The sequence below is a fragment of the Emys orbicularis genome, chromosome 6 (genome assembly GCF_028017835.1).
Source record: "Emys orbicularis isolate rEmyOrb1 chromosome 6, rEmyOrb1.hap1, whole genome shotgun sequence".
In the NCBI taxonomy this organism is placed as follows: Eukaryota; Metazoa; Chordata; order Testudines; family Emydidae; genus Emys; species Emys orbicularis.
In genome coordinates, this window is record NC_088688.1 from 28,493,277 (window position 1) to 28,505,933 (window position 12,657).

The 12,657-nt window shown below is 43.1% G+C and overlaps 1 protein-coding gene across 1 annotated transcript in view; it reads right to left on the reverse strand.

The window, feature by feature from the left end:
• The window catches only part of TTC33 (tetratricopeptide repeat domain 33), a 111,867-nt gene that overhangs the window by 45,519 nt on the left and 53,691 nt on the right, over nucleotides 1-12,657 (reverse strand). Inside the window, exon 3 of the mRNA XM_065406379.1 lies at nucleotides 5,947-6,028. Coding sequence (XP_065262451.1) covers nucleotides 5,947-6,028 — 82 coding nt within the window. The remainder of the gene's footprint in view (nucleotides 1-5,946; nucleotides 6,029-12,657) is intronic.

A 12,657-nucleotide genomic window follows, 5' to 3' on the forward strand; every position in this document is an offset into this window, starting at 1 on the left:
GGTAAAATGCATTTCTTTGACCGTACCCTTCTTCTAATATAAACAAAGAGAAGCAGGTACATTTATATTTTAAAAAAACAAGAGACACATACTACCAAAACAAGACACTCTGCTGGATATGCTTCCCCCTCTGTGGAGATGAGAGAACAAACAACATATGACAGATATATGGTCACATTGCTTAATGCACCACTGAAAGGCGCTCAGATAATACTGTGATGAATGTGGTTTAAAATACATAAAGATTAGTATAGAAAAAAAGCCCTGCTGATGGGCCTACACAATTACATCATTAACTGAGTAATAAACATAGATTAATAAATTCCAAGGCCTGAAGGGACCACTGTGTTCACCAGGGCCAGCTCCAGCAATTCTGCCGCCCCAAGCAAAAAAAAAAAAAAAGCCGCGATCGGCGGCAGCCGTTCAGCGGCAGGTCCTTCGCTCCTAGAGGGAGTGAGGGACCTACCGCCCCCGAATTGCCGCAGGTGCCGCCCCTCTCCCTTGGCCGCCCTAAGCACCTGCTTGTTAAGCTGGTGCCTGGAGCCGGCCCTGGTGTTCACTAGTAGGGTTACCATTCGTCCGGATTCCCCCGGACATGTCCGGCTTTTAGAGTTAAAAATAGCGTCCGGGGGGAATTTGTAAATGTCCGGACTTCCCCCCCCCATGCAGAGCGCGTGCGGCTGACAGGGCAGCCGGCCGGATGGTGCCACTTACATGGGCCTCCTCCGCTTCCCCCTCCTCTCCCCTGCAGCTGAGAGCACTCCCTCCCTCCCTCCCTGCATTCGCAGATCACCAGCCGGCCGTTCGCACCGGCAGTCTGGAGCTCCTCCCCCTGCTCCTCCTCCCCAGCACGCTGGTCTGAGCGGCAGGGTAAGGGGGCCAGGGGGTCGGAGAAGGGGCAGGAAGGTTCTGGAGGGGGCAGTCAAGAGACAGGGAGCGGGAGGGGGGGTTGGGAGTTCGGGGGGGGGCTTTTTGGGGGGGTGTGGATAAGGTTTTGGGCAGTCAGGGTACAGGTAGGGGGTAGGGTCCGGGGGGGCAGTTAGGGTGGGGGGGTCTCAGGAGGGGGCAGTTAGGGGACAAGGAACAGGGAGGCTTAGGTAGGGGGTGGGGTTCTGGAAGGCAGTTAAGAGCAGGGGTCCCAGGAGGGGTGGTCAGGGGACAAGGAGCGGGGGGGGGGGGTTTGGGAGTTCTGGGGGGGGGGGCTGTCAGGGGGCAGGGGTGGGGAGAGGGATCGGAGCAGTCAGGGGACAGGGAGCAGAGGGGTTTAGATGGGTCGGGAGTTCTGGGGGGGGGGCTGTCAGGGGGTGGGGAGTGGTTGGATGGGGTGTGGGAGTCCCAGGGGTCTGTCTGGGGGTGTGGATAAGGGTTGGGGCAGTCAAGGGACAGGTAGGGGTAGGGTCCTAGGGGGCCAGTTAGGATGGGGGGAGGGTCTCAGGAGGGGGCAGTCAGGGGACAAGAGGCAGGGAGGCTTAGGTAGGGGGTGGAGTCCTGGGGGGCAGTTAGGGGCAGGGGTCCCAGGAGGGGTCAGTCAGGGGACAAGGAGCGGGGGGAGGGTTGGGGGTTCTGAGGGGGGCGGGAAGTGGGAGGGGCAGGGGCAGGGCTAGGGCAGGACGGGGGCGGGGCTAGGGCAGGGCTCCTCCCGTCCTCTTTTTTGCTTGCTGAAATATGGTAACCCTATTCACTAGTCTAAACTCTTCATAACACAGGCCACAGAATTTCCCCAAAATAATTCCTACAGAGCGCACACACACACACCCACCCACACACACAACGAGCTACTGCCCATTCTGTGTCCTTGTGCACAACACTGAACTCCCTCCACTGTATGGCATGGGATCCAGTTATGAGAGATGATCACAAACTTAGTCTTGGGCTTGCAGCTGGAGCACCAACTGAATGGCCTTGCAGGGAGTCTTTGATTATGTTGGTCCTTACACTATTGTTTTGACTATTGGTAGTCTATTATCATGAGTTTTGTGGATGAGCATATAACTCATTAGGCGGACACTATATTCTTCTGCCATTCACACTATACCTATCTTAGGTTTTAAGGGAATTTAAATGAAAAAGGCAGCTTTAATGTACAAGATGAGCCCAGACCTCATTTGTTAAATTCACATGACATGAACAATAAAACCAAAGACACATTTATATGCTAATTTGTTCCACTAAATATTAGCTAACTGTCCCATTGTGATAGCATTGTGCAGCTTTCATTCTTGTAGTCACTCTAATGACAAAGACAGCTCAAAAATGCAAAGTAAAGATTATATGAAAACAGTCCTAGATTATGAGATACGGTTAGAGCCAGCATTTCAACCATGGCCTTTGAAACAAACAAACTCCACTTCTTGGTCTCTTTTATTCAAGAAATTGCTCAGCCTGCATTCATGTCCCTAACAAGAACCTAAGCAGTTTTCATATTTTAAGCCATTTGCTTTACTTGAAGAACTAAAGGGCTAATTTTCAAAGGTATTTAGGTGCCTAAAGATGCAGACAGGCACTTAGTGGCATTGACAAAGGCACCTAAACCAGTTGGACACCTAACTCCTATTAAAATCAATTGGAGTTAGGACCCTCATTCACTTAGGTGCTTTTATAAATCCCCATAGGGGCCTATCTGCATTTTTAGGTGCATATATACCTTTGTAAACCTGGCTCTAAGTACATCTGATGGTATGGTAGGTGCCCCTTCTTGCTTCCTACAGGCTTTGGATAACGCAGAGTTAAGTGGCATTTCAGAGAAGCAATTTGTTGCATAAAATCAAGAGGAAAATAATTGACTATGAACTGTAGCCTGATGTGAAAGGAAAAATAAACGTCCACTTCTTTGCTCCATTAATGTAAAACAAATTATGTGTGTGTTTCATTAGAAACATTCAGTGGTTTCAAAAGAAAACTATTAATGGATCCTAATGTTTACTCCACTGAAATAAAAGGACCATTTCTAATTAATCTAGGGGCCTACTCCTTTGTTTCAATAGAGCCTTTCTAATGCAACATGTAATATGCATAGTGATGTGTGCCAAATAATTCAGTATCTTTGATATGTTACCCTAGGGAATTCATGAAGAAAAATTACAAAAGCTGTAAAGGGTGTGTCTTAAAACTACTAAAGAACATAAAGCCACAACTAAAGGAGGACTAAACCTTCAGTATCTATGCACAATCGGATGCCACCTTGGTGTTATTTCACTACAACTGGCCTCTGTACATTTGATTATTAATAAACTTCCACATTTTTGAGGAGTCAAACATTCTCCAGCCCAGGAAAAACAAAACATGACAACATCCAAAGAGGGTGAGAGGGAACATCATTACATCCCCATTCAAATGCTGGGGAAATGTTCAGGTTTTTGTTTTTCTTGAGTTTTGCCTTTATTTACTTTTTTTTTTTTTAAACTGGAAACAGTCAATTACTATAACATTATAGATTCTAACAGTGAATAAAGCATATTTTCCATAAAATAAACAAATAATTTACTATAGCACCATGGTTTTTTTTTGTCCTTTTTCTTTTCTGCCCACTAGCCTACGTTTTTTTATTTTTCTTCCATGTTTTTTAATAGCCACATTTTCCTTCAGAGTATTTCCCCCCTTTTAACTGTTTATTCTCTTAATCTTTAATCCTCTCTCTTTTCTGATGTGGACTTTCTTCCTCTTTCTTTTACATGCAGTGTTCTCTCTCCTGTCTTTGTCTCATTCCACCCACTGGTCCCTTCCCCTCTCCAATCACCAGCCCTTTGGTTCTTATCCCAATAGGGCACTGTGACAAAAATCTATATATGCTTAATTTCTAAAATTGCATTTGAGGATTCATAGAGATGGGAGTGGGTGAGAGGTGGCTTTTGGTCATCATATACTCCCAAACAATAGGGAAATACCTGGAAAGTAAGAGTCAACAAATACAGCAATTCCAACATAATACCACAACTATTCACCTTTGGTTACTGGTGCCTAAATTTTACTACAGCCTCTGCTAAGAGCAAGTATGCACCCAAAGTATTAATACAACTGATCTGAGAGAAAGCAGAATGTCTCCCTGGGAAATATACCCCAAGCACACACAGGCCATTGTGAATGTTAATTGCCTTCTTCTCTGCACACCATTGGAAAGTAGGAATATGTATATTTTTAAAAGGCCAGGGAGAAAGCCTAAGTGGAGAAAGGAGAACATACTGCTGGTGCCAAACTAGGGAATCAGTCAAACACTAGGGTTTGGTTTCTGTAAACATTTAACATTGTTTCTCCAGGTCCTCCACCTCAGCTACTGGGCTGCAGTCATTTTGTGAAATAGTGAAATACCAGAACATATCTGATATATTTGGCATCACAACAGGTATGTTCTACTGTGGTGTGCCTACATTCAGAAGCAGTTTGACAGTTAACATTGTTTTTAAAAGGTAAGGAGCAAAAAGAAGCAAATCAACCACGTGAACAGGGAAAAATCCTAAAACATCTTAAATGAAAAACAGAAAATGGCATAACAAAAGCTTAAATGAAAAGTAAAACAAGGTGTTGAACCCACACATCTTGTCTTCTCTCCCTCTAACTGGCCCCTCATTTCCAATTTAAAAATCCACTGAATGTATGTTACAAAAAGATGGAAAATCTTATTTTTTCTACTTAGGCAAGAGGGGACACAAGCACATGGCCATGCATAAAATAATGGTGTCCCGTAACTTTGCCACTGAAGCCATACAAAAAGTAAGTCACTGTGAGGTCAGCAGTTTTCTTAGTCCATACAGCTGATACTGTTACTAACTGGGTGAAACTTTATTATGGGCTAAGTTACAACCTAGTTCAAACTGGTGTGTGAATATGTCCTTTATTTAAGGTAGTTGTATGAGACAGTGAACGAGCCACACCTAAAACATGGACTAATACAGTCTGCCAGAAACCAGCACCATGTGTGGTTGGGGCAGGGGGTCACTTGGTATTGCAACTAGGTGTGTGTACGGGTGCAGGTGTGTGACTGAACACACAGAAACTAAGAAGGGACAATAACAAAGCAAGAGGCAGAAGCAACAAAACAAGAAAGCCAACAAGTAGCCTGTGAGCACAGTGTGACGTTGGGAAAAACTAGAGACCTTTGGGTCTGTTGGCTAAAGAGGTCTGGAGCTATAAACTAAGAAACTGCTCCTTTTGTTCTTAGTTCCTCTGGCGTTTGGAGAAGCGGGGCTTTGTACATTCTTTGTAAATAAACAAGATTGCATCAAAGAGAATACCAGACTCCATCAATTTCTACTTCTAACTGGAAAGTCGCCATGGCCCCAAAATTTGACTAGCCGCTTGGACAGAAAAGGGACATTACATATCAAGGTTTCAGTGCAGTGTTGGTGGTTGCTGGAGCCTTAACCCATCAAAACAGCCCTGAAACAGAGCCAGGATGGTTGAGACCAATGAATGTATTTGACTAAATGCATTTTTCTCCAAAGTCTGTCTGTGCAGTAAGTGGACACCAAAATATGGGGTATGTATTTCGCATATCATATACTTTTTTGAGAGAGAGAGAGAGTGGTGAGGAGAGAGGAAAGAGGTGGCAATAAACTAATTCTTCAGTAAGATCATATGGATTATTAATGGCAGATTTGGAGATCTTTATCTACCTGGAGTAATGATAATAAATATAATTTTTAAATGTCTCAATTTAAAATTTACATTTAGACACTGGCCAAATTCAGACCTGGACAGAGATGTTATCATGGCATGCTTGGCAAGAGTAAAAATACTCTAACCTCTAGAAGATTCCCTGTAATGCTGAAAGAGGAGAGAGGGATCTATCTCTGAGCCTATAACAAGCAATATTTCTTAAATTCAGTGGCCCATGTCCAGTTGTACTCTCCTTTTACATACACAAGTGGTGGCAGGGTTTTAGGCATATTCTGTTTAAGACTACAATATAACTTTGGATTTCTAAATTGACAAAGAATTTTCATGAGTTACCTGTGATTTCATCTCATAAAGTGTAGCATCTTCTGGAGTTAACTGAAGTGCTTCATCCCATTTGTGAACAGCTTCCCAGTACCTGTAGTTGTTAAAACAATATTACGTTCTCACTATGTTTATGGATGGTTTAGACTGGGTATTTCAATTCATATCATCCTCATCACCAAAGTATTGGAGCATCTTACAAATATTAATGAATTTACTCTCAAAACACCCCACAATATAGGGAACTATTACCTCCATTTTACAGATGGGAGAACTGAGGCACCGAGAGATTAAGAGGTAGGTTTTCAAGTGCTCAGGTCTGATATCTGGAGTCAGATTTTTTACAAGTGCTCTGAACTCAACAGCTTCCACTTATGTCCAGAGTTTCAAACAGCTCAGCACTCAACATGCTGGGCTCATTTGGAAAAAATTACTGCTTATTTTGATGCCTAAAAGATGAGCTCTCTTGAAAATCTGACCCTGATTGTGGGTGCAGAGCACTTCTGAAAATCTCAGTGACTTGCCATAGGTCCCAGAGTAAGCCCTTGGCAGAGCTGAGAACTAGAACCAGATCTCCTGAATCTCAGTCCAATTCCTTAATTTCAAAACCATCCTTCTTCTCTGTCCCTTGATTTGGGATTAAATAGTAGCTAATCTCTTTTAGAAAAAAAAATGCAATCTGCAGCTGATCACTCGACATATATTTCCTTTTAAAATTCTTTCCAGTCTAAGAAGCCTACTGAAATTTGGGCTATCCATTTTATTTTTTCTACTGCAACTAGAGAGACACTCAATGTATAATCACTACACTGCATTTAATCATACTATTTTTTTTAAAAGATCATATTAAAAAGTAAATCAAATTACCTTTCTTTAATTTCAAATATAATAGAATATTCTGTATAAACTGGAGCCTTTAAGACTGTGGTCTTAAAATGTAAAGATTCAGTCATCAACGTGACTGGGAAAATATTTGACTGCTAGGCATTAGTTTGTCCTCCAATAGGGAACATGGAAAGAAGCAGACTGAAAATGAAAAAGGCTAAGGCTTTATTTTTATTAGACAAGTAATACTTAAGCTTAATTGATATATTTAAGATTTTAAACTGATTTAAGTATGTTTACATTAGGGGTTTCCACCAGTGTAATGAGAGAGAATTTAAATTAATTTCATTACACCAGAGCAATTTTTCTAATTTAGACAAGGCCTGAGATAAATACTAGGAATGCTGTTGGATAGGGCTCCACATATTCTCTGATCCCATGGCTGCAAAATCTACCCCCTCCCACACCCTGAACCCCTCATTCCCAGCCCCACCCCACAGCCCTCACCCCGCACCCCAACCCTCTGCCCCAGCCCTGAGCCCCTCCCACACCCCGAGCCCCTCATCCCCAGCTCTGTTGGGTCGCAGGCATGAACAATTTTCTCCAACTGGGTCCTCAGAAAAAAAGGTTTAAAACTATTGGTATAGACAACTGGTTCATACATGTGCTGATCCACTGCCTGCTTCAGTTAACGGGAGTTTTTCCATTGACTTCTATGAGTTTTGATCAGGCCTATACTGTGTAAACTTTAACTGAATGTATCTATTTATTTTAAATATACAGCCAAATTAGCCATGTATACATGCATGCACAGTAGAGCCTACCTTTCTCATGGATCAGTGTTAAAAATATCACATTTTTACACCAATAAACTATTGTGCCTGTTAAATGCAATTTTCAAATGCACATAAAGTGATAAAATCATAATTATTTTTTCCACTGTATTCAAAGGCACTTGTCCTCAAGGAGGGCCTTCTCTCTGATAAATTTCAGCTTTTAACTCAACTGCTTAGGTGCTAGAGTTATTAAAATTAGTCACAAGATATATATACTGCAACTTTTTTATAATATGTATAAAACTGGAAAAAATTTACATACACACACACACACTTTTCATACTCAAAACAGCTTTCAGGTTTTTTTATCCTATCTTTCTTTAAAAAAAACAAACACACACACTCTGGCAGGGACAAGGTCTGGAAATTTTCAGCCCAATAGATGAAGATTTCAGAACTTTATGAGTGACTGAAAACAAGTTATAATGGAAACCCCTTGGGCAATCTTAAACTATAATTGTCACTGGTGCTTCAGCTATAATTACCCTTTTAAAAAAGTTTACAGATGAAAATGGCTGACAACTATGTTTAGAATTCAAGTTAAATATAAGCCAAAGGGATGTTTCAATGTGTTTTCACATTTTCTCAAAGTTAAACAACCAACTTAGTGTTTATTCTTAGTAGACAAGTGCCCAGACTCCAGAAAACATCACAATTGCTGGCAATCTCAGCCAGGGTAGCAAGATGTCTTTTAGACTGTCAACACTTTGGGGCAGGGACTGTCATTTGCTATATGTTTGTACAATGTCTAGCACAGCACTATCATAATATAAATGTTAAATACAAACAAGGATTAGATAAGCATGGAAACCCCTCAGTTCAATCATGAGTAAGGCTGCGGGTTTGTCACAGAACCTCCATGATTTCTGCAGCGGCCGGCGGCAGTTCGGGCAGCCCCCGCGCCAGTCGCACCAGCTGCTGCTGGGGCAGTCTTGGGCCACCGCGTGCCCCCCCCTCCCAGCAGCAGCAGAGTTTGGGTGTGGGAGGGGGCAGGGGGTTGGGGCACGGGATGGGGTGAGACAAGCTCTCGGCGGCGCTTACCTGGTGGGCTCCCCAGAAGCAGTGACGTCCCCCTCGCTCAGCTCCTAGACAGAGGCATGGCCAGGCAGCTCTGCGCGCTGCCTCTGCCTGCAGGCACCACCCTCACAGCTCCCATTGGCCGCGGCTCCTGTGAAGCCACCGCTCTGGGCAGAGGCAGCGCACAGAGCTGCCTGGCCATGCCTCCGCCTAGGAGCTGGGCGAGGGGAATGTTGCCACTTCCGGGGAGGGGCAGAGCCAGGTAGGAAGCCTGCTGGCCCCGCCAACTCCCCCCAGCACCAGCGGGGGTCCCAGGCCATGCGCCGCGGCCTGTGGCTCACACACCGCCCCCTGCCACGAGCACCCATGGCGCCCCCAGGCAGCCCCCCAAGATTTAGTCAGGAGTATATAATAGAAGACATGGACAGGTCACAGACCGTGAATTTTTGTTTACTGCCTATGACTTTTACTAAAAATACCTGTGACTAAAATGTAGCCTTAATCATGAGACACGTTGGCAAGGAAGCGTAAGGCAAGCGGCATTACTGCCAGTGTAGCAACGGCATGTGGAAATGAAAAGCATGTTTGGAAGCAAGCTAAGGTCCAACAGAACTCTGTAGGGAACTATGTGACAACTGCAAAACAAGAAACTAAAGTAATGACACTGCATCTGACCAGAATGAATGGTAGAAGTGGACAGGCAAAAAGATGAGTGAAGAGACAAACTGAATTTGTTGGCTGTTTTAAATCTTAATTTGGTGGTTCAGGATTGGTGGTTTGCCCTAAAAAATGTAAATAATGGATTTCAGAAATGACAGGGGCATCAATCCGAAGGGTGCTCTCCCAGCTGTTGGGACAGAATGATGAACATTAATTTCATTAGCACTTCTCTCAGTTCAGCCTATGAACTTAAGGCAGAGTGATCAAAGAGGAAAGACCACTGTGGGAGAGCAGCACTCGAAAACTACCTACTTGAACTGTAGGGAAAGCAGAGTAGGATTGAGACCTATTTGTGGGTGGGTGCTGTACCAACTACAGAAAAATTACTAGTACTTCTGACTCCACCACTGATTGTTGTTGCTTATGTATAAATATTACATTTCCAGTGTAATTCTTCTGAACCTCTCTCACAGCATTAAGTTTACTGTTAAAAATGTAAATACGTCCATTAGTACACAGGTTCTCAAACTGAGGTGGGCGGAGCACCAGTGGTCTGCGAGCTCCATTCAGGTGGTCCGTGGATAGTTCTCTCTATGGTGTGCGCCTGGGTGGCCGCACACAAGAGAATGAAGGGCCACCCACCTAATTAGTGGAGCCACACAGGCGTGGCTCCACTAATTAGGTGCCTAGACCCTGGAGAAGACGCACATGTAACGGGAGGTGGTGGCCTTGGGGGCGAATAGGGGGTAGGTGCGAGATGGCAGTGAGGTGAGAAGCGGGGGTGGTGGGAATTTGGGATGTGCAGGGCTTCAGTGGCCAGAGAAAGAGGCAACTTTCCCCAGCTCGAGGGCTGCAGCTGCTGGGGAGAGACGGCTCTCCTTCCCAGCCCCAGCTCGGGGGCTGCCACAGCAGGGGGCAGAGGGCACATCCATCGCATTTGAAAGGTAAGACTACTGATATTAAAATATGAGTTGTGTGCTTTTATTTGTAGAACAAAACACGTTAATTATTATTAAGGTTTTGTTTTTTTGTATAGTTATTTTATACAAAGCGCTTTACAATAGTTAGCTAATGGTACAAACAACATTTGGGAAGATCATTAAGTGGTCCGCCGAGACCCTCAGCAATTTTCAAGTGGTCCGCGAAAAAAAAAGTTTGAGAACCACTGCATTAGTAGAAAATTTTCTTTTACAAATATGCAGAAAATTCATACACGTTAATTCTAACAAAATTATGCCATTGTTGTTCCACAAACAAAACTGAGTATTATCCTCAAAGGTGAAACATGCTGTTTGGTGTAATAATATGCAGCATAAGGGGGGAAATCTCTCTTCTATAGAGTTTTACTTCTAATCAAAAGATTTCTTGGCTCATTCTTTTAAAAGAAAAAGTTTATAGTTTATTAAATGTCAGACATGCTATTGAAAAAATTGTGTGCGGCTATAAGATACAGATGTAAAAGCTGATATTCTGTTTGTAATAAAAATTAAGCTAACTCAAGAACAGTTATCAAACTACACAATAAACTACCCTCTGTCCTTTTCTCTATACCAGTCAGCATCTCCTAGTGTTTTTCTTTTGCATCTAACTGGTATAAAACTTTAGTGAAAAGTTACCAGTGGAAAATGAATTTGTAACAGTAAAGGTACATATTCAGTATAATCAGACCCTAAACATTATAGCTGCTTTAGGCTTAATTAACTAGCACTGACTCCAAACTATCTGTAGATTAACCATCCTCTCTCCTTTCTCTGAGAGTCTTAGGAAACTTGTCCGGATATGCAGCATTGATCCTGCTCTTGGTACACAACCTAGGGAACCCGTGAACGTTAGACAACCCCTCAATGAGGGGAATCTGCGTTGTGCATGAGGGTGATGATAGAGAAGTGAGGATTCAGTGTGGGAGATCTGTGGGGAGAAACCAAAGGAATTGGAGCTTCATTCTGAAAACCCACAGGCAGTTCACCAGAGCAGAGTCCCTTTCATTTACTCTTCTTCTAATCCAGAGCAACTGGAATGCTCCCACACACACGTGCCAAAACAGGACTAGCAAAATAAATGTATTTTTAAACTGGGTAATTAACATTAACTCCATATGATTGGTGCTGGTCATCCTGATGATTGTTCATGATTCACAGGGGAGGAAAGTGGGATGCTCAAGAATAGCTTGAGCTGCAGGAGGAGAAGTTGGGGGCAAGCATTAGTGCTTCCCAACCGTCTCCATCTAATAAACCTCATAGGGCTCATCAGAAGGGGAGTTCCATTGCTGACCAGAGGAGGTTCATCAGATGAAGAAGAGCTAGTGTTCCCTGCCACACATACCATTGGGCTGTTCTTGAGCACATGCAAAGTAGGAGTAACCTCCACCTGGAACCCACTTTCATGGCTCCCCAACCAATCATCGAGTCATTGTGGGACAGCATGTGGACATGGGGCAGGAGTGGATGTCCTACTCAGGGGAGTTGGGGTGCTGCCAGCAATAAGGGGCGGGGGGTTCAGGAGGAAGCCCCCAAACCACAGTTTATTTATTCTATTATTATTATTTTAAAAACAAATGAAATTCTAACACAAAATCTCTATTAACATTAATGTTGCAGGCGCATATCAGTGGTTTATCAGTGATTAGAGTAGATATTACCTTCTGTGGCATATCAGGCAATGAGTTTCCACTGGCCTGACCAATTCAGTGTATCCCAACTCAGTATGGTTATAATCTGTATCTCAAAGGTGTCATGTAATATATCATTGGAAAATGTAATATCTGTAACTTACTGATCATTAATATTCTTGTGTGATGTACATACATGGTGTGTATTAAGAGTTGTGGATATATGCTAAAATTATGATTAAAATGTGTTTAAACCAGGCATGTCAGGGAAGTTGTTAACAGGTCTGCACTAGACAAAGGAATGTGTTTGCTTCTCTGTCCAGCCTGGTCATCAGGCAGAGACAATGAAGATCTATTTACATATTAGGTACATAAAGCTATCAAGCTAAAATGGGGGACGAGAAGCATAGCATCTACATCCAGAAGGAGAGAGAAGCTTGGTCTGGGTTTTATTTTCAAATAATATATTGCAAAGGTTTACTGATCTAAAAAAATAAGAGGGCTGAACCTCAAGTGATAAGCATTTGAATCAACTGATTGTGTACAATATTATTGTATTATAAAAGTGTACTGGGCTAGGTGTTTTATGAAAGCCAATGACACAGCGGTGATTAATATCACTGTGAACTGTATGTATTAATACTACATAAGGAATTATGAATACTACTAATATTATGCTTTACAGTCTGTGACTCAAACAAAGGGAGAAACAGGTCTCTCCCAGACAGGAGGGAATGTCACATATTCAAAGAAATTATCCAAGGTGTGACCAATAAC